At 43.6% G+C, this 27,560-nt stretch overlaps 1 protein-coding gene across 3 annotated transcripts in view; it reads left to right on the top strand.

Annotated features, from left to right (window-relative positions):
• Nucleotides 1-27,560, top strand: part of LOC139749850 (reticulon-1-A-like) — a 195,385-nt gene that overhangs the window by 165,511 nt on the left and 2,314 nt on the right. For all 3 annotated transcript variants that reach the window (XM_071664178.1, XM_071664177.1, XM_071664179.1), the window contains 3 exons: nt 17,774-17,981; nt 22,251-22,389; nt 24,581-24,756. In XM_071664178.1, the coding sequence (XP_071520279.1) occupies nt 17,774-17,981; nt 22,251-22,389; nt 24,581-24,756 (523 nt within the window). The remainder of the gene's footprint in view (nt 1-17,773; nt 17,982-22,250; nt 22,390-24,580; nt 24,757-27,560) is intronic.

Here is a 27,560-nt window from a genome sequence, read left to right as displayed (position 1 = left end):
GTCGAACTCAAGTTGAATTTGGTTAGATTATCTTCACCTCACTACTGCAACTCGACCAACAGAACATATCTGTACAGTAATACTTACTCTGGGGATCCTTGCCGATATATATATATATATATATATATATATATATATATATATATATATATATATATATATATATATAGGAAAGGATCACAATTTTGCGCGTGATCAAGATATTCCTATGAGTCCTAGCTTCGTCTCTTCGATGTATATCAACTGACTGTTATATTTCTCTCTTGTGTCTCCCCTGATGATGTGATTATTACACGAAAGTGCACTTGGGAACTTTTCGTGTTTCATTTTCCCCGTGGACTCATTGGAATTTTTTTTTTTTTTTTTTTTTGTCGCTGTCTCCCGCGTTTGCGAGGTAGCGCAAGGAAACAGACGAAAGAAATGGCCCAACCCACCCCCATACACATGTATATACATACACGACCACACACGCAAATATACATACCTACACAGCTTTCCATGGTTTACCCCAGACGCTTCATATGCCCTGGATTCAATCCACTGACAGCACGTCAACCCCGGTATACCACATCGATCCAATTCACTCTATTCCTTGCCCTCCTTTCACCCTCCTGCATGTTCAGGCCCCGATCACACAAAATCTTTTTCACTCCATCTTTCCACCTCCAATTTGGTCTCCAACTTCTCGTTCCCTCCACCTCCGACACATATATCCTCTTGGTCAATCTTTCCTCACTCATTCTCTCCATGTGCCCAAACCATTTCAAAACACCCTCCTCTGCTCTCTCAACCACGCTCTTTTTATTTCCACACATCTCTCTTACCCTTACGTTACTTGATCAAACCACCTCGCACCACACGTTGTCCTCAAACATCTCATTTCCAGCACATCCATCCTCCTGCGCACCACTCTATCCATAGCCCACGCCTCGCAACCATACAACATTGTTGGAACCTCTATTCCTTCAAACATACCCATTTTTGCTTTCCGAGATAATGTTCTCGACTTGCACACATTCTTCAAGGCTCCCAGAATTTTCGCCCCCTCCCCCACCCTATGATCCACTTCCGCTTCCATGGTTCCATCCGCTGCCAGATCCACTCCCAGATATCTAAAACACTTTACTTTCTCCAGTTTTTCTCCATTCAAACTTACCTCCCAATTGACTTGACCCTCAACCCTACTGTACCTAATAACCTTGCTCTTATTCACATTTACTCTTAACTTTCTTCTTTCAGACACTTTACCAAACTCAGTCACCAGCTTCTGCAGTTTCTCACATGAATCAGCCACCAGCGCTGTATCATCAGCGAACAACAACTGACTCACTTCCCAAGCTCTCTCATCCCCAACAGACTTCATACTTGCCCCTCTTTCCAAAACTCTTGCATTCACCTCCCTAACTACCCCATCCATAAACAAATTAAACAACCATGGGGACATCACACACCCCTGCCGCAAACCTACATTCACTGAGAACCAATCACTTTCCTCTCTTCCTACATGTACACATGCCTTACATCCTCGATAAAAACTTTTCACTGCTTCTAACAACTTGCCTCCCACACCATATATTCTTAATACCTTCCACAGAGCATCTCTATCAACTCTATCATATGCCTTCTCCAGATCCATAAATGCTCCATACAAATCCATTTGCTTTTCTAAGTATATATATATTATATATATATATATATATATATATATATATATATATATATATATATATATATATATATATATATATATATATATATATATATTGGAAAGGAATCATCTAAAGAGACAATTTACAAGTTTCGACTGTTTTGCAGTTTGAATAGCATTGCGACCTGACAATTGACAGTAGAGCACCCCCCGCTGTGGAGGTCCCATCCCACATGACGGTGTGGCCGCTGGCGGCGTCCCTACCTGGATGATGGATGAGGTTTTATACATGACCTGTAGCCTCCCAGCCTCATCCACTCCTTTGTGGCCTGCACCTTCCTCTTGCCATATCCTCCTCCCTGGTGTATTGACTTCGTCCCTCCCAGCGTTATCCTGTGGCTTTCTTATCTCCATGTCATTGTAGTTCAAATTACAAGCACCATTGGATCCTGTTATTCTTTTTAGTAATTGTTAAATACCTTTCGAAGGAAGGGGACACACAAACCTCAAGTTTCACTGGAGGCATGGCGGGTTTCAGGAGAAAGTTGAACCAAATTTCGTTATAATTTCCTGTTTTGTCGACATGGCTCTGTAGATCATTTCCATATTAGGCAAAGACTGGTAAACAGGTGAGCATTACTGTTGAATTATAACAGCAGTTGTGCATTACTGTTGTATTTCTACCACTACTTTAGAGGAACATGGAGAGAGCCTCGCGTCATGGACCACTAGGTCCCCTGTTATCTGTCCTTGACGTGTAACTGAGATGATGATGATGATCCAGAGCCTCCCGCCAGCCAGCCAGCTACGTAGCCCGCCAGCATCACCCTGGACTGGAACCACTGGGCCAGCCACGAGCTGTTTATGTTGGCCGTACTCGCTCGACGTGTACTTTAGGACACTTTCACTGACCTCTCTATCGCTCCAGAGTCCAGCTGCTCAACCCGTTGTCTGCCGGTATTGGGGGAGACGGGGTGTGGCGGTGTGGCAACATTGGTGGGGTGGGTTTAGTGTGGCATGGAACGTGTAGTGGGTGGGGGGGGGGGATAGAACGGGGTAGGGAGGAAAAAGAGATGTGGTGTAAGGCTGTGTGGCATGGTAGGGGGTCGGTCGGGGGAAGAATGGCTGGGTAGAGGGGGCGGTCGAGGGAAGTGTGGCAGGATAGAGGGTTAGTCAGGGATAGTTTGGCGGGGTTAGAATGGGTTGGATAGTGTGGTAGGGTTGGGTTGGGGTATTGTGGTAGGGCAGGGGGTCAGGTAGGGGTAGTGTGGCATGGCAGGGGTTTGATGGGGGTTGTATGGTAGGGCAGGGGTTTGGTAGGGGGAGTGTGGCATGGTAAGGGTCAAGTGGGTGGTAATGTGGCATGGCAGGGGTCAGATGGGGGATTTGTGTGGTATGGCAGGGGTCAGGTGGGGGTAGAGGGGCTGGGGTAGGGGTTAGCGTGGCGGGCAGTGGGCGTGCCAGCCAGGTATTGATCGTGTTCCCTAGCGGGGACGTGTGCGCTACAGTCCTGTGTGTGAGGCTTGACCCCCGTGAGTCCGTCACGTAGGCGGCCTCAGTCATGGGGTCTCATACGTTATTCAACTGGAGTTGAGAACATTACGTGTCATCATTGAGGTGGGTAGGGCAGGGAGGCTGGCCCAAGTGGAAGCCATACAGTGCATGCTCCTCTTGCAACGGTTTTGCTTTTGATTTTTCTCCTCGGACGTGGCTGTTGGTACCAATGTATCGGGATAGTTAGCTGTTGTATTTACAGGTGTGTTCCTGTGGTGCAGGCCTACCCCAGTTGTTGCTTTGATAATAGGTTTTATATCATATTATCATCGCTCTGGAGAACCAGAAGGACGCGTTGTCTCCTGGTGTATGTTGGGACACTGTATGCAGGTCGGGAGTGCCTGTCAGGCGTTGGTGTTAGTGTTGGGTGGGAGGCCAGATAGGGGAGTTGGCAGGTCTTGAGGTATGAGGGGCCTGGGTAGTAAGCCAGCTGGTTAGTGTGGTGGGTCTTTCAGGTGTGAGGGACTGGGCTGGGTGGTAGACCAGCTGGGGGAGTTGACAGGTCTTCTAGTGTGAGGGACTGGGCTGGGTGGTAGGCCAGCTGGGGGAGTTGACAGGTCTTCAGGTGTGAGGCGTTGGCCTGGATGGTAGGCGAGATGGATAGGGAAGTTCGGCGAGTCATGAGGTTTGAGGGAGTGGTCTGGGTGATGGTCACGTGGTGTGAGGGGCTGGGCTGGACGGTAGGCCAGGTCAGGGCCAGCTGGGGGAGTGTGGCAGGTCTATAGGGGCAAAGTGGTAGAGTAGTTTAGGGAATGTGGCAGGTCGAAAGATGAGGTGCTGGGCTGGATGGTAGACCAGTTTGGGTGAGGGTGGCAGGTCGTAAGGATCTTGGGGCGGGTTGGGGGGTAGGCCAGATGGGGGAGGCATACAGTGACAGTAGGTGTGAAGTGCTCAGTAAATATAGCGTGGGTCCTGGAGGTGGCTGGGGGTCTGGCCTGGGCACGCAGACCGCCCCCCCACCAGCAGCGGGCGGGTGGAGAGCAGGCCGCTTGGCAGGGCATTAGTGCTGCCGTGTACAGGGCACGGTACCTGGCTCTCTCCTGCCCTCTTCACTCCTGGCCCACGCTCGCCTCCTAGGAGCAGTCACCGGTATCCCCCATGGCTTCCACTAGTGAGTACAACCTCCACCCCTGCCACCCTCCTGCAGCCGCCCCTCCAACACCACCGCCCTTACCACACCTTGCCCCACCCCTCGAACCGGTTACCTTAACGTAAGCTGAGCCGCCTCCGCCCCTCGTCTTGCCTCCTGCACTATACCACCACGGCTGCTGCTAACCAACCCAGCTCGTTACATCACACTCCCCATCATCTCCACTTACTGCCACTGGGAAAAAGAAAAAGAAAAAAAAAAAAATATATATATATATATATATATATATATATATATATATATATATATATATATATATATATATATATTGTCAATGAGTGCTGTTGGTAGGTGCCGTCTGGATGCCACGGGCATGGTGGTGCTGGGGAAAGCCTGCCAGGAGAGATGTATATAGCTGGTTGTCGTACTTCACCTGGAAACCTTGATCCTGCTGCCTCCCATGATGGCCAGTACAACAAGGTCACCTCGTGCGAGGCTCCACTGGGCCTGGTGGAGTGAGCAGCTGGGTTAAGTTCATGTGGATGTTAGTGGGTGGGTTGGCCACCACATAAGGTGGGTAGTGTGGTGGAGCAGGTGGTGTGTGGGAGGGGAGTTGTATAGTGTGATAGAGCAGGTGGTGTGTGGGAGAGGGTTGTATAGTGTGATGGAGCAGGTGGTGTGTAGGATGTGGGTGGGGCTTGTATAGTTTGGTGGGGCAGGTGTTGTATAGGATGTGGGTGGTGCTTGTATAGTGTGGTGGAGCAAGTAGTGTGTGGGATATCGAGGGTTGGTGATGGTTTAGTGTGGTAGGACGTGTAGAGTGGTGGCTTGGATGTGTGACTGAGGTACGGGGAAGATGGTTTCACTACTGGCTAATGTTTGGAGTCGTCCTCTTGAAGGTGTGCATTAATGATGGCTCCCGGCCTCTTCCATCCTCCCAGCCCTGGTCCTGAGCAGTACCCACCCACCTACCTGTAGTGTACCTCCCATCACTATATATCGTCCTCAGTATTACCTGGGTTGGTCCTAGTCCAAACTCCATCCGTAGTGCATCTACCATCCGTTCCGATGTAGTGCTCACTAGTCTTTAGCCAGCCAACCGTCGAGAGAGGCAGAGATTGACGCACGGGGAAAAGTGTGGTTACCTGAGACCGCTCCCGGTGCACGGCTCAGCAGGTTCCCCACCATACAAGGGCTTCATACAACTGGTCTCGCTGCACAAGCTACGGTGGTATAGTAGCTTATGTAACGTGCGAGTTAAATCTCTGTTGATGAAGATGGCGATGACAGAAGTTGGTTAACCGAGAGGGAAATGATATGTCAACTAATTGTGTATGAATGTATGTCAGATGTATTGGAATAAACTTTCAAGTATCAAAACTAATAAGGTATACTAACATGCACAGGCTGTAGTAACAAGACGTATCTTTTTGTTCTCCATTTCAATACCTGTGGTGGCTGTTTTTGCTTTATCTAAAGCTTAGTCCCATGAGCACCAGGATAAGATTCTTTGGCAGGATGGCTCTTGTGAGTCAGGTGAAAGGCCAGCCACCTTACCGAAGGGTCGTATCGCCGTGCTCAAGGGGAGGTTAATGCTGAACTCGTGTGGGGTCGGATCCTGACTTCAGTGAGGTCTTTCAGCTTTGAAGTGCTTCATGAGTCAGGCTTCGCAAAAGGGTGCGTCTCATGTCGAGTCTATTCGTGTTGCGTAGTGTATAGTCACGAGTCCAGCCCTCGTAATCCAGATCCACAATCATTTTCTTTCGTGGTTGAGGTGATGTGCTTCACCTGTGGTTCAGGAGGGCCTGCTAGCAGGTTGGCGGGAACGTGCCTTAGAAAGTCCCATGTTTATTACCTCACTGCTGTGTTAACTTGAGACCCAAGGTAATGCCGATAGTCTCTCTACTGTCACCAGCAGATGTCTCCACCCTCTAGCCAACAGTCCATTGCTAACCCCCAGCAGTATGCCTCCACACCCCCCAGAACTGATCTCCAGCCCCAGTAGTTGGCAGTCATCTTGAGCAGGTGATCCCGGCTCCGACTCATGATGTCTACCTCCAGGTGAACTTGTGCACCACATGCTGTACCTAAACAGTAGATCCTCTTGTCTCCCAGTAGCTGGCACTCCTCCAAGTGATCATTTTGCCAGCGTCTTATGATATCCCAGCTCTTCCCCCTACTTTACGGTGATATCCCAGCTCCTGATGATATCCCACACTAGCTGGCGATAATCCTGCCAGCAGGTGATCTCTCATGGCCGATCGTATGTTCGTGCACCAGAAGAGATGCGTCACCACAGGCACCGAGATGTTGCGCAGTTGACCTTAAGGTTGGCGTAACATGAAGGAAGCCAGCCAGCAGGCACGTACCGGAAGGAAGCTGTTGATGAAGGTCGCCTCCGGTGTAATGGAAGTTGTGTTATGTACGTAGGGCAGTGTGAAGAGGTACGTGAGCGAATGACCTTAGGCTGTGTCGTCACGACCATGGACATTACCTCTTGTGTTTTCCAGGCTTGTTGCACTGAGACCTTGTGGATAGTCAGTCTTGTGAGCTCCCGTATTGTTATATGCATGTGTTGATGCAGGTAGCGCTGTATTTAACCTCCTGACGATGAGTCAGCGCACTGGAGGGCGGAAGCCGTTATCAAAACTGTGTTGGTTGGTTTACATGTTATCGTTACATTATCTTGCCGTATGTATACCCTACGATGGTTTGGTAGCCTCGTCCTGCCTCTCAGCAAGCTTCCACTTTCCTCCTTGGTTCAGTCAGGCAGGAGGCCGCCTTTATCCACCGTCTCTCATCTGCTCTGACACACACTGCAGGTACTGTACTTTTCCAGGCAGGTTTTTCTCTCTCACATTTCTCCTCTGAGCAGTCCATTATGTGTCAAATGGTTGTTGGCAGGTTAGGTAATAATTATGAACCCCTCTACCTTTAGTTTAGCTAATGCATCTTTCTTTTCCATCGGTGATATGTTAGTGTTCCATCTTATCTCGTTGAGGCCGCCGAATGGAAACCAGTTTCTCTCAAAACTTTCCACAATAAACTGTCATGTCTCCCGTCTGCATTGTTTTTCCTGGTTATGTGTCATTGCTGCTGTGGGAGATCTTTGCACACTTTCTCACCACATTTTCGTCCGTCTGAAAGCCCAGATTCTTTTGGAAAAGGCGACATTACCTTTGTTGTGTCCGCTGAAGGAGCGGTCAGCAAATATTATGACTAGGATTCTTTTGCATTGATCTCCCGAGAGTTATACCGTAGTGTTAACGTCGTGTTCCCGGTATTTAATTTTAACTATGAAAAACTAATTGAAACCTGGCTCCGATAGAGAGCTTGTTATCATTAGTGTCGTGATATAAGATTTCTAAAGCGATACTGGTGTCTTCTGGAAAGTATTATACTATAGTTTGTGTCTGCGTCCATGCCAGACGGCAGAATGAGAAACAGTGGAGGTGGCAGCACAGTTCCTTAGGGAGCACACCTTACCTTGAGGAGAGAGGAAGTACTCTGGCCCACAACGGCATATGATCAAGAAGTTTACTGAACAGTCTTACAGCTTTTCCAGTTACAGTCGTGGTATTATTTCATGCTGCTCAGTACATCATATCGGCATTTTCATTGTTCTCCACTAACCCTATTACAAGTTATGAAGTACAGAGCTGAAATAGATTCCCTGTTTTATATATATACAATATTTTAACCCATGAAATCAATCAACTTAAGGGCTAGGCCTCTTAAAACGACGTGTGTTGTCAGTGTTATTGGAACTCGTTCGTTTTCCTGTTGTGATTCAGGAACGGAAAGTATGTTCATGCGTCGGTGGCTCTCAAAGTCATGTGACGGGTTGCTAAACTCACTGGTGTTTTTAACATGAGAAGATACGTACTTTAAGAGGCTGTCGTTTGGGTCATTTGTCTCGTTTGATTTTTGGCTTATTGAACACTGATTCATATTTACTGGTGTCTCTGGCTCATCTCTTATGATACATCGGTAGAGGTGTCTTTTTCTGTTCTTATATGTTCGTATATGAAGGGAAGTATCAATGGGGTTTTCTCCGACAGATGGCTCTGGCTCGTCTTATTTGAGTATCGAGTTTGGTGTCGATGTGTTTTGGTTGCAATTTTGCGAACTGTGGCTTTCTCATTGTTTCTACTCGTTGTCCTCCTATGTGTGTAGTTAGGACGATTTGCATACCTTTCTGACTCGTACTGTTTGTGTATGGTACATGTTTGCTGTCAGCCGTTTGACACAGACACACTTGTTATATATATATATATATATATATATATATATATATATATATATATATATATATATGCAAGTTGAAGGTTTTCATTCTTGATGTAATTAACATTTGCTGCCAGATTTTAATCAGGTGTTCCCATGTTGAGAGTCGGTCTTTGATGTACAGTTCAGCTTCTCCTGTCCTGCCTTGTTGTTCCACCTGTACACCTGGGGAGATGATCTTGAGAAGCATTACACCTTCTTCCCTGAAAGTCAAGTAATTGTCATGTGCGTCATCATGAACGTCATCACATCAGCGAGATACTGCGTTACAGTGGTCTCCTTTGTGACTAAATCCGTCTCTTTTTCTTTTTTTTTTTTTTTTCCTAGGACACCTTTTATGGTTGGATTACAATTAGTAGCAGGGAAAGAATGTACTCCTGTTGACACAGTCGGACCGTCACTTAATTTTCATACGCAGTGTAAGTTCTGCCAGACGGTATCAGGTAACAAGGGCCTCCGTGGTGTATCGGTTAGCGTTACTGACCATGATTGGACCCGCATGGGTTCGAATACTGGGCGTGGCACTCGGCTTACACCCAACCAAGGTGTTTACCGTACTCACGGGGCTGGTCGATAAATGAGAACCTGGCTTAGGCTGGTTTGTATGTTTCAGTACTTTCCAAGGAGTAAAGATATGGTACATATATTCAAGGTTAAGAGACGGGGCAATAATAATGTCACACTTTTTCCTTGTAACAAACTTTAGGCCAAACCGTCATTTTTCGAACCTCTTCAAAACCACAGTGAGAACCTCGGACCACCACATATACAGAGGCATACAAACAGCAACAGACCATTGGATCCTTTCGAGGCTGTTTGTGATAGAGATCAGAAACTCGTATACTTGTGAGGTGTAATGTAGTAGGCATACATATGATTCAGAGTAACATACGAACTGTAATTGCGACAAAGGAGGCGCAGATAATGTAATTTCGTGATCTTGAAGTGAAATATTTATCACTGGACTTAAAATTCGAACGAACGAACGCTCCCAATTGAGAATTTTGTTCGTTCATTACAGCGTTTCTGTTCTTCTTGCTTAGTTTTAGGTCACCAGAGATGTAGCCAGGAATTCCCCATTCTCTTAGAGGTATCCAACACCGGAAGATGTTAGATATTTTCTGGTTGGTGGATGTAGCTTAACGTTGACGGCCTTAACACCCAGTCAACCTTGAACCATTTTCGTCTGTCAGACCTCTCTCTCTCTCTCTCTCTCTCTCTCTCTCTCTCTCTCTCTCTCTCTCTCTCTCTCTCTCTCTCTCTCTCTACATGCGTCCCGGCAGAGTCCCTCCAGACTTGCCGCCCCTCGCCAGCAACCCGTCAACACTTTATACCCATATTTTGTTCATAGGCTACATCGTGCTTATGTATTTTTCTACTGCTTATGTTCTACACTTTATATATATATATATATATATATATATATATCAGGCAAAACCACGAGGAAACTGAAAATATACTTCGTATCTTCCATTTCATGTGTACTTTTATATGTACCCTCTTTACTTGTGTAGTTTTTACACACACACACACACACACACACACACACACACACACACATATTAGAATTGAAACATTTCTGTGGAAATAACATTTTTGTGTGAGAAAGACTCCAAATGATAAGCCAAGGCGTGCCTGGTCATGAATATGACCCACCGTCGACTGAAACCGTGTGCAAGTCTCCACGTTAAACATACATTTGGTGTTGACGTGGAGTGAGCAGTGGGAGTCAGGACTGTGCAGCATTGGAGGGACACAGACTGTCTCCTGGCAGGTTATCTGACGAGCTGTCAAGTATACGGAGAAGGAAAGACGTAGCTAGTTGTTCAAATGCTACATAAAGCCAAGACTAGTCTTTCCTGCTTAAACTTGGGCACAAAGAGCTGATTGAGAAGGTCCAGAGGAAGGCAACAAAGTTGATACCAAAATTATAAGACTTGAGTTACGTGGAAAGACAATGGGCTGTATATTTGCCAACTTTGAAAGAGTTTCAGATTTGATGACGTGGACAGTCAACAGTTCTTCGAGAGAGTAAAGCAGCGAGAGAACAAAAGACGAAATTAAGCCACAAACTTGTTAAAAAAAGATATAAAAGTACTCTCAGTGTATAAGAGTGCTGGATGAATAGAATATAATGACTAAGGACATTGTTGTTATAGATATCATACATAAAAATTAGAATTTTTATGAGGATGTTTCAATTCTTATCCCTCTACAGTATAAGTAGGTAATTACACACATCCATAAACACACTGGCAATAATGTTGGGTGAGCGCCGCAGCGTTGTAGGCGGTTTGTATTAAGAATGTATTCAGTTCCTAACGACATTGTTGCCCGGGGGAGATGCTTTCACTGGTACAAGAAATTACGTGATCCCAATATATATATATATATATATATATATATATATATATATATATATATATATATATATATATATATATATCAAAATATTTTCTCTGCATTGAAAACCATAGATTTTTATTATATTCTCAGTTTGCACTTATGTTGAGCGGTCTGTGATTATCGCCAGTCCACAGAACTGAGTTTTTCGTGGTACGTTACAGCGGCTAGGATTGGTCGACTGTTTTCCCGCCCACTCGTAATTTCCTCTCATTCGTCATGACATTTTTAGCAGGGGCTTCCATCTCCAAAAAATTATAACTCGTACACCAGCCATAGGAAGGTAAGCAGAAATGTGATAATCCGAAAAGAAAATTAAGTAATTACCATTAAGTAATATCAAAGTGGGTCAATGCATGATGTGGCCGCTTCACTGGGGTAATAAGGTGGTGGCTATGTAGTACGGCCGGTGCGGCGCCTTAGCAACGAACTTCCTCGGGAGTTTGGTGGGATTAACGTGTGCAGTAATGTTGGTGACTCACAAGTTAAACATATTACGGTCCGCTCGGGTGATTTATACACTTTGATCCTCCACATGATTTAGGGCATGCACATGGCTGTTGGGGGGGGGGGGGTTATCTTTGAAAGTATGTAGTGTACGTTTCAATATTAACCATTTGAGGAGGGTATATCCCACAGATGTGATGACCGGGGATTTCATTTATCCAAGGGATCAGAGCTTTGGTCACCATACTCAAGGGCTGTTCCCTCGTGCCCCAGGGGGGTTAGACTAGTGGGTCAACACGTAACCAGTCGGGTTGTGCGTCACAGGGATTGGTTGTTACTTGTAGTGATCGTATATGGAATCGAGGGTCAGGAAGAGCAATGGAGCACAAATTGACCAGTAAAGAGACTGATACGTGCACACACTAGAGCTGACCTCTGTGCCTCAGGTCATGTGCAAACGTTAGAGGTGAAGTAAGGTTGGGAAGGGTTTGCCAGGGGTTGAATGGTGGGATGTAGCAAGACATTGTATTGCTGGGGGCTGGCTCCTGGCACCGGTGAGCACCAGGTTCTCCCTTCGTTGCCAAGATATGCTGCCTGCTGCTGCTGTCGGCGTCTCATATAGTGCTATACATTACCTCGCACTCTTCATTTCTTGATCGATATACCCAGCTTTCCCGTCCTGCCGTAGGTTATACTGTTGTTGGGCCAGAACCATCATGTGTTGAGAACAAAGTGCCCCCTCAGCATGTACGTGCGACAACCTTGATATAATGATATGGACTGGCTATACGTAAGTCTGGACGAGGCCGTACCCTGGGACATGTATGTACCGTGGAGGAGCAGGGTCCGTGGCACTCATGGGACCAACCTGACGAGCTCCTCAGCGAGTGTGAGAATTAGCCCATCCACAATGCTCTGTGGTGAGGTGTGGCAGATGTAACACGTTATGTGGAGTTTTACCATAGTAACCCCCATCCCCCTTACTCTCCTTCTAACACGCCCCTCACCTACCTCACTCCTCATCTCCCACACTCTTCCCCTGCCACCCTCCACACCTGCCACACACCTCACCTGCCTCACTCCTCACCTGCCACAGTTCCCGTTTGCCTCACTCCCCACTTCCTGTACACCCCACCCATCACACACGCCACTCCTTGCCTGCCACACTCTCCTTCACCGTCGTTGTTAGAATGTGTTTGTGTGTTCCGAGTAGGTCATGAAGTATTGGGTGAAGTTGGTGGATCAGTTGGAGGTGTTGTAGGAGAGCATGAAAACCATGACAGGTAGACTTCTCCGCCGTGGAGACATCAGGGGTAATGGCGGCTGCCTCGGTGTTGCACAGCGGCAGTGGGTTAACTGTGGTGGAGGCATGTCCCACTGCTGCTGCTGTGCTTGTTGCATGTGGTTGAGGGTGTATGGTGTTGTAGTATTGCCAACAGCAGGGGATGAGCGGCGGGTGCGTCGTGGTGTCACGCGTCCAGCAGCACACAACATTCTGTATGCATTACTCACCACTGCATGTCCTCTGATCATTAATATGTGGGCTGAGTCTTGGCTCTTGTCTGGTGATTGGCCAGTGTTGTGTCACGATTCCTCCCGCTTGCTGACCGAGCCGGCCATGGCTGGAGTGAAACATGTATGTATCATGCGGAGGTTTTTCATTACATGATATTCAGATGTTGCTTATAGACTTACTAGAGGCTTGGGAGTTGATATAGTCGTACCTGATTAGTTAAAAGGATGTGTAGTCCTGGGAGTTAAAGCAGGGGGTTTAGTGCAGCATTGCTCTCTAGTGGTGATGGTTGGTGTGCTTCTTAACTGCTTGGTCATTGGTGGCAGATGAGTGACAGTTGTCAGGGGTTAACGTGTGGTGGTGTTGGTGTATGGTGGTAGAGGGAGGGGGTGTGACTCCCGTGTGGTAGGCAGAGGAGGCGCCTCGCCAAAGTCGCCACACTCCACCTGTGCCTCAGTTCATCGCTGGCCATCAACACCCTGAGGAGAACGTTAGTACCACCGTCGCGTATGATGGTGTGGTCGTACCCTTTCTAGCGATGATGTCTTACGAGTGTGTCACCCTCCCAGTAGGGTCCGTACTAACAGGAACAGTATATCATTCACTTTACCGTCCCTCAGTATTAGTGTTGGTCCCTTGATTGTTGTAAGCACAGTAGCTAAGGTGTTCAAATCTGGAGTTGTTAGTTTCTGTGGTTGGGAAGAGTGGGAGAGAGAGAGAGAGAGAGAGAGAGAGAGAGAGAGAGAGAGAGAGAGAGAGAGAGAGAGAGAGAGAGGGTGGAGTCGACGAGGGGGCCCACCATGCTTGTTGGCTACACCAAAATAGTTGGGAGGCGGCGCCGGCGCCAGCACTCCCCACCAACGCTTCCCTCACTATCACTTCCATTACTGTCACCATCATCATCATCAGCAGCAGCACAATCACTGTGCCTCTTACATGCAAGCCTCGCTGTTTCTAGCAGTAAGGCAGGGCAACCGTATCCTTAACATAAACAATCAAGACACCGCCAGTTCTTGGAGTTAATGAGATAACTGGGAGGTGCCTCCCCTCTACCACACACGTAGGTACCTTGTCTCCCTGAGATGATTATACCTGCCGTACTTACAGGTAGCGTATAAGTCTCCGTCCACCTCTTATCGTTAGACGACACAACTTTATTTGTTTGCCTTCACGACAACTTGGCTCCTGTATGACACTAGAGAGACGACTCTCTGGCCCTCTTTGTGTGTGTGTGTGTGTGTATATATATATATATATATATATATATATATATATATATATATATATATATATATATTTCGTAATGTCTCTTGCTTTGTCTGGGTCGCCTGCATACCCCGCATGAGGGAAATATATATTTCACATAGTCGAACTATATATTAGTATTATCATTTTTACTGTACGATACCTGCCTTGCCTTTACATTTATAGTCACCATACAACAGCACGCTTCAGTGTTCTTAAGGATACTCGCTTCTTAGGGTGAAGCTGTGTATGGGATTGGTAGACAGTGGTGGTGTGTCAACAGGTGACGGTGATGATGTGGGTGGGGGAAGGTAGCCTCCCCTGCCTCCCACCCGCTGGCCACCCCTCTCTTCATGACGTCACAGTCGGCGGTTACAGCTGCTTCCCGACTTTTGAACTTTCCACTTACACACCTCCAACGGGCTCGACATCCCAGCTGCTCGCTGCTCTATGTTGATGCTGCTGGTTCTTTGTTGTGTCTCACTCAGGTAACGGGACAGGGTAAGGTGTACTGGTGGGATGTATACGGTGGCAGGGTAAAGACTGTTGGTGGGACATAAGGTGTTGGGTCTGTGGTCGTAGGATGCTGGGATGTTTTGACCTGACACATAGAGTCAGGTTCAGGTAAAGGGTGTTGATATGTTAGTGAGGTGGATGTCTTTACCCCATGTTGAAGATAATGGCAACCTCGAGTACAGAGAATGTACTGGAGAGGTTAATATCCCTGAGTGACGTGGCCGGCGTGTAATGTTGTTAATACGAACGATACGGTTAGTGATATTTGGTAACGTCAGACAGTACAGTTAAATAGTAAGGTAGGGTTGGTATTGTTTATTCTTGCACGCACGCTGGAACGTACCTGCAACCTTGATCGCCTTGGGAATTATCCCCACCCTCCGCATTCCTCCCCAAGGACACCTTCCTTGTTAGAGAGTGGAGGCAGGTCTGGAGACTCCCGCCCGGCGGTCATACCCACCTTCTCATTCAGGTACTGATGCGACTGACTGCACTTTGTATGGGAGAACGTACGACCCTCCCTACTAATGTAGTGTTGTGTGGCCGTATGTGACGGCTAGAGGGTGGATGCAAGCGACTGACACTTTTTCAGCTGTTCCTGGGGGCTACACCGGAATCTCAGGACCCTGACTGGGTGGCAGGTCACATCGGGGTGACCTGACCTGACCTGACCAAATGGTCCCAAGAGAAATGCGTTTGGTGGCCCAGCCTCCAGCCTCACCTATGGTATGACCATGTGACATCCATACTCGATGCTCGGCAGTGGTAGATCAAAAGATGCAGCTGTGATTATAGATGACCTGACCCTTTCCGTAAGAAGAGCCGCTCTCCGTCCACCAGCATGGAGATAGGTCAGGGGTGGCTACATTCGGCCTCGACGACCTGACCTTCCTGCCTCTTTTATACCCGGGTATCACCGGGTATCGCCCAGCCAGTGCTCAGGTCCCTCACCACCGGCGGGCCACTCTAGAGCATAGGGCCCGCACCTCCTGAGTCGCAGGGAGGGTTAATCTCAAAAAACAACACAGGCAGGGAGTTGACTCGCACTAGACAAGTGGAGTGACCCACTTGTCTACTAGGGACCTAGGCAACCCCTAAACTCAGCCCTGGTACATGTTTGACGAAATTCAGCTCTGATATAACTGTGTAATGGGGATGGAACAGGTTGAAAAAAGGCTTCAGCATGAATATCATTACATAGCAGAAAGTGCTTTGGAGTTGAAATAGTCCCTGTCACCAGAGTCGCACATTAGAAGGACATTGAAGGAAGCAAAATGTTTTAGGTGCAAATATTAGGAAAGAATTTAAGTGACATCCTACATAAGGCCAAAACTAGAACATGCTTAAGTTTGTACTTCTATAGTATAAAGAATAGGCAAGGGCCAAGTAAGGGTAATCAGGATGGTACGGGAATTAAGAGAGCCGAGTTACACGGGAAGGCAAGAGGCCATGAACTTGGAAGACTAATATTAGAGTGATGGGTGACGTGATCTCAGACTGTTGGCTCATCTTGGGGAGACGGCGTATTATTATTATTATTATTATTATTATTATTATTATTATTATTATTATTATTATTATTTACCCCAGACGGACAGTCTCAGTACACTTGCTAGGAAAGTCTTGACAGATACTAGTTCGTGTTCAATTGGGTTAGCTTGCTGATAAGCAAACTTTAAGTACAAGTTGATCCCAGTGTAGATAAAGAAAAGGAAAATGTCATTATGCCTAACGTAACTTCTTGATTTAAATATGATTATAACTTACCTTTGGAGCGCCGAGGATTCGAACCCTGTTTTTCTACCGCGTGGAGGGACGGTGAGCTACCATTGAGCCACAGTACATTATGGAGCGAACTAGTCACCTTTCCTTTTCGTTGATGATATGGTATATATTTATTATGATTTGAACACCAGCATATTGAATTGTACCTTACGATAGATGTTTGAGGTGAGACTAAAGTCAAGTAAATTTTAGAATCTGTTATTGGCTTCGCGAGAACAGTGAGGTGGGTGTTTATGTGGACAGCTCCAGCGTGGAGGGTGGGGGGGTTTGGAGGTGGTTGGGTGAATGTGCCCCGTAGCCGGTCTCCCTGGCTGGCTGGCTGGCTAGGGCTGGCAGACTCTCCCTCCTCAGTTCAGCGGGGAGGTACGGTCGCCTGCCGCCGGGCCAGCTCGAGCACTGGAAACTTAGCGTTGCCACACCATCCACGTCACCTCAACTCCCCTCTACCAAATCCTTCGCGACGGGAATAAGACTCTGAAAGATTAGTATTGTGTACTGTCACTGCATTAGTGATGGAACGGGAAAACAGCGAAGAACAAAATGAAAGCTGCCCCCTACTGGATACTACGGAGACATCGGCCACTGGGGTACCAGGTGCGTTTTGGCCTCGGGTGACTGAGGGATGTGTTTAGTGGTTTCCATGTCGCGTTATTTTGTTATCTGATTTTCACCATATTCATCTGATGTGGTGCAGATTGTAAATATATGGAATTCGTTGGTGGTGGACTATTGCCCTTACTAGCCTTCCATATGCTTTCTGACGTGCATGGAATGTAGTACAGGTGATTGCGACTGGTTATGAAATACTGTTGGCGTATGTATTCCACAGTTTATTTAATCGTAAACAAGTGTTTGTTGATTTAAATATGTTCAGATTGGGTTTGTAATTGTCATTTCTGACTTTCACAAGAAAACTTGTAAGTGTTTTGACCAGTAGAATATTTGGAAGTGTTATTTTAGGTAAATCTAGCAAAGAATATTGAGCGTTCTTGCCCATTGCCAGCTTGTGTGCCTGCAAGCACGTTGATCCACCCCATGGATATTGGAATGGAATTAATTAATGGCAATATGTTGATTAAATAGATGTATCCACAGTTAAATTCATGCATAGAAATTATGATTGAAAATTGAATTCATTCTCACACTTTTTTTTTAGTTTAGCGTCTGGTCGGATTGGTTCTTAGTCTTGAGGTTTAGATGACAGAGAGAACATAATATTTACAGGATTTCATGACTAGTGTATTCTGCTTTTGCTAGAGTGTACTATTATTTGTGTGCTTTACAGTGGTTGAACTGATCTACTGGCGCGATGTTAAAAGGACGGGAGCAGTCTTTGCGGGCCTGTTGGTGCTGCTGATCTCCATGGCCTTCCTGTCACTTATATCCGTCGTGTCCTACGCCTCTCTGACCATCCTCACTGGAACCATCACCTACCGTGTCTACAAGAATATTATGCAAGCAGTTCAGAAATCACAGGATGGACACCCATTCAAGTGAGTTCCATATGAATTGACCTCTAAAAGTGTGATAAGCATTGCTATGTTGATATGTTTTGTCTGTGTATGATGTTTATTGGTTTGTGGTTTATATATATATATATATATATATATATATATATATATATATATATAGATGACATGTTTGTGAAATGGCACACGTTACTTCCTTACCATTCCACCTAGTGTTTATGGGACATTGTCACCATCCCTGCTTCTGTCTATCTAAACGTGTGTAGGGAAGTGAGCTCCAGACCGAAGTGGCTGAAAATGTGGATGGGTTGCTTGAGATTGGTAATTATTAGTGCATATGCACCGGTCCATGAGAAGGAGGATGAGGCAAGTGTTTTGGGATGATATAAGTGACTGTGTCACCAGATTTGGTGCTAGAGGTCGTGTAATGGTGTTGGATGATTTAAATGTGAGAGTGAATAAAGTGGTAGTTGAGGGTATAGGTAGAGGACATGGGTATTCAGTAGTAGTCCCAGTTATATAGTTTACATGCAAGGCATGGTCTTTAGAATGAGGATGTGCAGAGGATGGAGGAAATATTGGAAATAACATTTGAGGACAATGTGGTTTAATCAAATAATAAAAGGGTAAGAGAGTGTGGTGATAGAAGAATTTGCTTGAGAGAACTGAAGGTGTCCTGAAATGGTATGAACATATGGAGAGAATGAGTGTAGAGAGGTTGACAAAGAGGGTATAGGAAGTGAAGAGGAAACCAAGTTAGAGATGGAAGGATGGACTGAAAACGATTTTGAATGCTCTGGGCCTAAACATACAGGAGGGTGAAAGGCATGCACAGAATAGAGTGAATTGGAACAATATGGTATACAGGGGCATGTAAAGTGGTTGGGGGCACTATGGAAAGGTTTGCACTGCCTGGTTATGGATAGGAGGTTATAGTTTTGGTGCACTGTGTATGACAGAGAATATATATGGAACACACTGACTTGAGTAGTTGATCATGCCCAACAACAACTTGGAACTATCCATCAAGGTATCTTTGAAATCCAGATGTATCTTGCCTACTGGACAGATGAACAGATCCTGGAGATAATGAATAGGAACATTACATGCAGGATCCCTGAAGATTGTCTCATCATCATCATTACAAGATCAAGGGAACCAGTGACTACACATGAGAAACAACCTCACACAGAGCACAAACCCACTGCAGTCTATCAACATTCGACTGGGAAGGATTCCTAGTCAAATGTTTTAGGTTACAAGCACTTCCCAGTTGAAGGTTGTAAACTTCAAGACAACATAAACTACATTGGTATTACTATTATATCAGTCAACTGATGTTTAACAGTCCTTCTTCAAAACTGAGGTCTAAACCACAAATGAAACAACATAGCTTAAATCTCACTTGCCAGTGTCTTACTGAAAACATGATAATACTGAAAGATTGCCATGGCCCTACATGACTAAAAAAAAAAATATAATCAATGTACATAAGATAATATAACCCCTTCATAAATCATCAAAGTTATTCTCAACTACACCCCAGATTACCTCGGTCTCTACCTCCATGTGACTCCCAGGTGTGACATGAGGCACACCCCCTACCCATTGACACTGACCCCCCTACCAACCACACTACAATGCATGAACATTGAGGGAATTATTTCAATAGATAATGTGATTATTAGATTTGTTTTGGGCATCTGTTGGCTTGGGGAAGCATTATGAGATATTATACATAATAATTTCAAGTATAGAAGCATTTCGTTGTCATATTTCAGTTTTAAAACAAAAACACTTCTGCAAAATTGTTTTCCTGGCTATTACCTGCAATTTTTGATATTTTTGTGGGGATAAGAGATCGGCTTGAAACCACAGTGAGGAGTATTTTTCATGCTTAATTCAAATCTGGGTTGAGAAATATGATAGGGAACATTAAAGCCTGTTAATAATAATCAATTTTAATCAATTTTAAGTCTTTTAGAAGATTCTGTGATTATTCAGTTCATATTTATTGGGTATCTGTCAACTAGGGGAAGCATTACAAGATATTTTCTGTGATTATTTTAGTTATAGAAGCATTTTATGCAGTTTGTTTTAAACTAAAAAATCTATTGGGTTTAAAAAAAAATCAATTTTTTGATATTTTTGTGAAGGTAATATATTTGCTTGAAAACCTCAGTAGAAGGACTATTTTCATGCTGAATCTTTATCTGGGGGTTGAAATATGTGTTGGTGGACATTATGCTCAGTAAATAAGTAATGTTCCACTTTTAGAAGATTCTTTGATTATTCAGATCGTATTTGTTGGGTATCTGTATCCTTGGGGAGAATTATTAGTCATTAAGGCTTGTGAATATGTAATTAATGGTTACTCATTTAGGAGATTGTGATTATTTGGGTTGTATTTATTGGGTCATCTTTCAGCTTGGGGAAGCATTATGAGATATTTTCTGTGATTGTTTCAGGTATAGAAGCATTTCACTTTGTCATATTTCATTTTTAAAACAAAAAGGTTTTCGGGCTAAAAGATTTCCCTGAGCTTTTATCAGCAATTTTTGGTATTGGTGTGCGGTTAATAGATTTGCTTGAAAACCTCTATGAATTTCTTTATATTGAATTCAAATCTGGAGTTGAAATATATGTAGGGGGACATTAAGGACTGTGATTAAGTATTAAATCTTACCTTTTTTGGAAGATTCTTTGATTATTTGGCTTGTACTTATTGGATGTATGTTGGCTTGGGAAGCATTATGAGATGTTTTCCATGATTGTTTCAAGTAAAAAAAAAAATTGATAGATTGCTGAAAGACATTCAATGTAAGGACTATTTTTGCTTGCTGAATTCGAACCTGGGGTTCAAATATTTATTAGGAGACTTAAGGCTTGTAGATAATTAATTAATGGTTACTCTGTTAGGTTTTGTGATTTTTCTGTTCATATTCATTGGGTATCTGTAGCCTTAGGGAGACATTATCAGATATTTTCCTGTATTATTTTGAGTATAGCATTTCATTGTGTCATGTTTCAGTTTTAAAACAAAAAATTTGTTGGGCTAAAAAAATCACCAAACAATAACTTGCAATTTTTGGTATTATGTGGGTAATAGATTTGTTTGAAATCCTTGGTTTAAGGACTTTTTTTCATGTTGAATTCAAATCTGGAGTTGAAATATATGTTGGGGACTTGATATTAAGAGCTGTGATTAATGGTTACTCTTCTAGTAGATTCTGTAATTTTTCTTTTGTATGTACAGATATCTGTCGGCTTAGGAAGCATTGAGATATATTTCAGGGTTATTTCAAGTATAGAAGTGTTTTGTTTTGTCATATTTCAAAACAAAAAAGTTTTTGGGCTGAAAAATTCCCTGAACTATTTCCTGCAATTTTTGGTATTTTTATGAGGACAAATGATTTGCTTGAAAAATTTCATGCTGAATTCAAATCCAGAGATGAAATATATGTTAGGAGACATTAATGCATTATATAAGTACTCAAATAAGTACTACTCTTTCAGACAATTCTATTGTTCATTTTATTTTTTGGGTGTCTGTTGCCTTGGGAAAGCATTATGAGATATTTCCTGTGGCTGTTGCAAGCATAGAAGCGATTTATTATATCATGTTTCAGTTTTTAAATGAAAAGATCTAATGTGATTCTTTTAAAAAACTTAGTTGTGTATTTTACAAGATTTTTATATTATTTAGGAGAAAGACTTGGTTGTCTGTTCATGGTGCTTTCTTGATAAAGTGGTGATATTGGAAGTCCATGTGACTGATAAAAGTTATGTAAGAAAGGGGAAGTTGAAGTAATGGGGAGTGTTTGGGTTGAAGCCTATAGGAGTTTTTTAGACAATGCAATGAATAGGAATTATCAAAAGAAATTTTTTATGTACACCTTACTGGACAGAGGGACATGACTTTTTAGACATTTAAAGGTGAATCTTGTACTGTTTCTTTCTCTGGCATTTGAGCAGTTATCCATCCTTTTAACATGTTGTCCATACCTAATAATGAGCAATGTGAAGAAAAACAAAACTCCTTTAAGAACAGAAGTGTTCCACAGAAATCAAAGTCAGATTGATTCACAGCTTGGATTTGTTTATCATAAAAGAAAAATTCTTTTGAAAATTGGGCTTAGAGCTGAAGGGTTTGAGACATCTAAAAAATAAAAGAAAATAACTCACAAAATTAGTTTTAACAATATTATAGATTAAATTCATCATTCAGTAAAAGCTTTTAAGATACATAATTATTCATACATGTTCAGGTAATACGATCTGTTTATTTTCTAGGACCTTCCTGGAATTGGACACTGACCTGCCTGCAGATAAAGTACATGAGGCCTCTGAAGTTGTTATGAATCAGATCAACTTGACAATTACTGAACTGAAGCGACTTTTCTTTGTAGAAGATCTTGTTGATTCCATCAAGGTAAGTGCCTTACCATTTGGATTTGTTAAGGGTTCAATTAATTATAGGAGTAGGAAATAGCTGTAGAGATGAGAAGGGACATAAGGATACTCAGTACTCTAGGGGCATAACTGTCATGACAAGGTAAATCCAAGTTGCAGCCATTATTGGTGTGGCGGAGGAAAGTGGTATATTTAAGTGTTCTAGAGGGAATGTGAATGTATGGAAGGACATGAATGTTAAGAAATTTTGATGGGGTGAATTTAAGTCATGGAATGGGATGTTCCTCTTACATGTTGTAGAAGCCACCTTAAAGGGATAGGAATAAGGAGTTAGAAGCCCTTCTCTCTTCATGTTTCAGTTTCCTAAAGTGGGTACAGAAGTCAAGTGAAGGGTGCCTATCCTTTGTAAAGGCTCAGGTTCGGGTGTGTCACTGTGCTTGAATGTAAACAGGATGAGACGAAGGAAGATATAGGAATTATTATGGAGAGGAACCCATATGTTCTAGTTTGTCAAACTAAGCTGAAGGGAAAGGCGCAAGAATGGTTTAGGAATATACGAGATTAGTGTGAGGGGATATTCAAAGGAAGGTGCTGATAGAATGTAAGGAAGTTAGACCCAGACAGATATAAGTGAAAAAGGAAGTGGATCTTGAGAGGTGGCTCATTAACAGTGTTTATTAGTGAGAGAAGTGAGGAACAGAGGCCAACATTTTTGGAAGGATTGAGTGTGTGTCAACAGTTTTTATGTGAAGGATCATGTAATAACATTGATTAATTTGAATGCAAGCCTAGATGATGTGGCAGCGGAGTACCCACTGAAAATGAAATTGGGGTACCCACTGTAAATGAAATTGGGAATAGTTTCTGGAGTTGTGTGGTGAAAACAGACTGATGATTGGGATTACCTAGTTTTAAAAAAGGTCATATTTGACTATACATTGGAAAGTGGAGTTACAGGTTAGTGGGCATTATTCCTTACACTTCCAATTTGGTCACCCACTTCTCATTCTCACAACCTCTTAACACGTTTATCCTCTTTGTCAATCTTTCCTTACTTATTCTCTCCATGTGGCTAGACCATTTCAGTACACCCTCTTCTGCTCTCTCAACCAGTCTTTTTATTACCACACATCTGTCACCCTTTCATTACTTACTCGATCAAACCCCCTCACATCACATATTGTCCCCAAACATTTCATTTCCAACACATCCACCCTCCTCCGCACAACCCTATCTATAGCCCATGCCTCGCAACCATATAACATTGTTGGAACCACTATTCCTTCAAACATACCCATTTTTGCTCCGAGATAATGTTCTCGCCTTCCACACATTGTTCAACGCTCCCAGGACCTTCGCCCCCTCCCCCACCCTGTGACTCGCTTCTGCTTCCATGGTTCCATCCAATGCTAAATCCACTCCCAGATATCTAAAATACTTCACTTCCTCCAGTTTTTCTCCATTCAAACTTACCTCCCAATTAACTTGTCCCTCAACCCTACTGAACCTAATAACCTTGCTCTTATTCCCATTTACTCTCAGTTCTTCGTTCACACACTTTACCAAACTCAGTCCCCAACTTCCGCAGTTTCTCACCCAAATCAGCCACCAGCGCTGTATCATAAGCAAACAACAACTGACTCACTTCCCAAGCCCTCTCATCCACAACAGACTACTTACTTGCCCCTCTCTCCAAAACTCTTGCATTCACCTCCCTAACAACCCCATCCATAAACAAATTAAACTTTATTATACTTTATTATTATACTTGATCGCTATTTTCCACGTCAGTGAGGCAGTGCCAAATATACAAACATGTACATATTCACACCTGCTCACCCTTATCATTTCCTGGCACCACCTCACCCCGCAGGAAAGAGCATTGCCACTCCATGTGTCAGCGAAGGTAGCACCAGGAAACAAACAATGGCCACATCTGCTCACACTCATTCTCTAGCTGTCGTGTGTAATACACCAAAACCATAGCTCCCTGTCCACACAGCCCCACAGACCTTTCAGTTGTTTACCGTGGACATTCACATACCCTGGGGATATGTACTGGAATGTGATAAAACTTAAACTGAAAATTCTTGCAATATATTTATTTAAAAGACTAATGATACAGTATCTGTTTTTGAGTATTTTTTACCATATTTGACTTGTATTTGATGTTATTACTTGTGTTTTACAAGTTTTCACTTTTTCCACAGTTTGGTTGCCTGCTCTGGTGTCTGACATATTTAGGGTCTTGGTTCAATGGGCTGACTTTGGTCATCTTGGCTACAGTAGCAGTCTTCACCCTCCCTAAGGTGTATGAACAGAACAAGGCCCACATCGACCAGTATTGGACTCTTGTCCGCACACAAGTCAATGATGTCATGACTAAGTAAGGAGTTAGCTTGTTGTATTCAGATTTACTCAACAAAGATGCCATTGTAATCATTAAATTTTTGCTAGTTTTAATAGGAATACCTGGAATTACAAGATTAATGTGTACAGTTTGATATAAATATTGTTTGAGTTTATGCATAAATGATAGTTTTTAGCAGAATTGACCAGGTATTATTGTTTAATAGTCTGATTCTGCAAATCCAACTCTCTCTCTCTAATGGATTCATACTATATTTTATCCCTCATTATGTCCTTGTTTTATGCCTATGCTTGTTCATCCGTTTCTTTGGCTCAAGAATCTTCCTTTTTGGAAACATGAAGGAAAACCACTGTAATTCCTCTTAACTGTTGTCATATAGGTTTGAACTGCATCTTTTTTTTTCTCCCTTTTTTTTCCATATTTGATCACTGTCTCTCACATTAGGGGTAGGGGAGAAAGAATTCTATGTCCATGTTCTCTGCATGTCATAGAATGTGACTAAAGGGGGCTGGAGTGGAGAGCTGGAAACCCCCCTTTTTGTGTTTCAATTTCTAAGATGAGAAGACTTGCATAATGTTGGAGAGTATTGTGCCCTATTCATTTCTCTCTTTCAGACACCTTGAATCTAGGTTGTCTTTTTGATCACCAGTGTAGTTTTCATAGGTCAAAATCTGGTGGTCACATTCCTTTCTGACTCATATCTGTGCCTCCTTGTTCATGAATTAAAGGAAGTCTTGTGTTGTGGCACATGACTTTCAAAGGCTTTTGATAGGGTCTAGCATAAATCTGATGTGTAAACTTCTGTTGTACACTTTGCCTCCTTACTCTGTACACTCATCTGTATATTTCGTTATTGTCTGTTTAACCCTTAAGTGGCATGATTGATAGATTGGCAAAAGTAAAAGATCCTCTATAAAAGAAATACAGCTACCTTTGTTTTGGCATGGTGGAACACTGAGTTAGCAGGAGAAAGGAGCAGGGCTGACACATCAGACAGCCTGTTGTAGTGCTGAGTTCAGGAGAAAGGGGTATGGCCTATACATCAGACAGCATGTTAGAATAGAGTTAACAGGAGAAAGGCTGACACATCAGACAGGCTATTGGAATGTTGAGTTAACTGGAGAAAGGGGTAGGTCTGACACATCATTCAGCATGATGGAATGATGAGTAAACATGAGAAATGGGTATGGCTGACACATTTGACATACACATACAGATACGTACATATACATATCAACATATATACGTACACAGCCATATACATATATATCTTTCATACTATTCGCCATTTCCCGTGTTAGCAAGGTAGCGTTAAGAAGAGAGGACTGGGCCTTTGAGGGAATATCCTCAGCTGGCCCCCTTCTCTGTTCCTTCTTTTGGAAAATTAAAAAAAAAATGAGAGGGGAGGATTTCCAGCCACCCACTCCCTCCCCTTTTAGTCGCCTTCTACAACACACGGGGAATACATGGGAAGTATTCTTTCTCCCTTATCCCCAGGGATAATACATATATATACATGTACATATTCATACTCACTTGCATTTATCCATTCCCGGCACCACCCCACCTCACAGGAAACAGCATTGCCACCCTCAGTGTCAGTGATGCAGCGCCAGGAAAATGGACAGAAAAGACCACATTCATTCACACTTGGTCTCTAGCTGTCACTTGTAATGCACTAAAACCACAGCTCCCTATCCACTTCCAGGTCCCACCCACCTTTCCATGGTTTACCCCAGATATTTTACATGCCCTGGTTCAGTCCATTCACAGCACGTTGACAGTGATATACCACATCATTCCAATTCGCTCTATTCCTTGCGTGCCTCTCACCCTGATGCCTGTTCCAATTGAAACTCCTTCAAAGGTATGGCCATGGCAACAGAGTCTTCATAATTAAAGAACTCCAGTGCTGCTTCTTAGCATTTAGTGCCTCACCCTTAACAGGCCACTGGCGGAGGGGAAGTCTAGTGCAGTGTTTGGAGAGGCTCTTATCTAATGTTCGTAATGACTACTTCTATCTATTGCTCCTTCCTAATGTTTCTACCTGATAATCCTGCCTAAGTGTTCCTACCTACTACTTCTATCTACTGCTCCTACCTTTTTGCCAAAAGGCAGGGCTAGCACATAGTGCTCACCGCAGGAAAATCTAAAATCCAGAGTTACAAAGAATGAGCTGCCTGAGTTAAGTGTTGTCAAGTGTCACATATGACACGGAGAGATTGTATGTTTGTGGATAGAATGCCAGTCGTCCACATGTTAGTGAGGTAGGAGAAAAGACAGCAACCTGGGTCAGAGGAGTGCAACTGGACAACCACTAATATGCTGGCTCACTAAGCAGATGTATATTCGTATTTACATGTATGTGAGTGGATGGGTCTTTCTTCGTCTATTTGCTGGTGCTACCTTGCTAACACAGGAAACAGGGATCAAATATTATAAAGATGATAAGTTTGGATGTGCTGGGGATTGAAGAAACCCATATCCTTGGTCAGGGTATATAGTGAAAGTGGTAAAAAATGAGGAACGTAACTTATGAGAGGGCATAAAAGGAGGATTGTTATGGATGGGAATGAATGATAATTATTGGGGAAGATGCAAAGAAGGACATGCAAATTTGCTATCACCGAGAGCATAGGAGAGTATTACAGAGCATGGATCAAGAATAGTGTAAGTGAAAGGAGAGACTGGAATAGTGAAGTATGTACAGTTATGTGTACAAGGATGTGTGAATATTTTGACACTGAGGTAATCATTCCACCCCTAGTAGTCTCAAGATCAGTTTCAATAGCGTAGGTGAAATTTGTCTCCAAAGTGTA

Source organism: Panulirus ornatus, chromosome 8 (assembly GCF_036320965.1).
Source record: "Panulirus ornatus isolate Po-2019 chromosome 8, ASM3632096v1, whole genome shotgun sequence".
In the NCBI taxonomy this organism is placed as follows: domain Eukaryota; kingdom Metazoa; phylum Arthropoda; class Malacostraca; order Decapoda; family Palinuridae; genus Panulirus; species Panulirus ornatus.
Note: the sequence above shows the minus strand (reverse complement) of the source record. Positions and strands in the feature narration are given on the sequence as shown.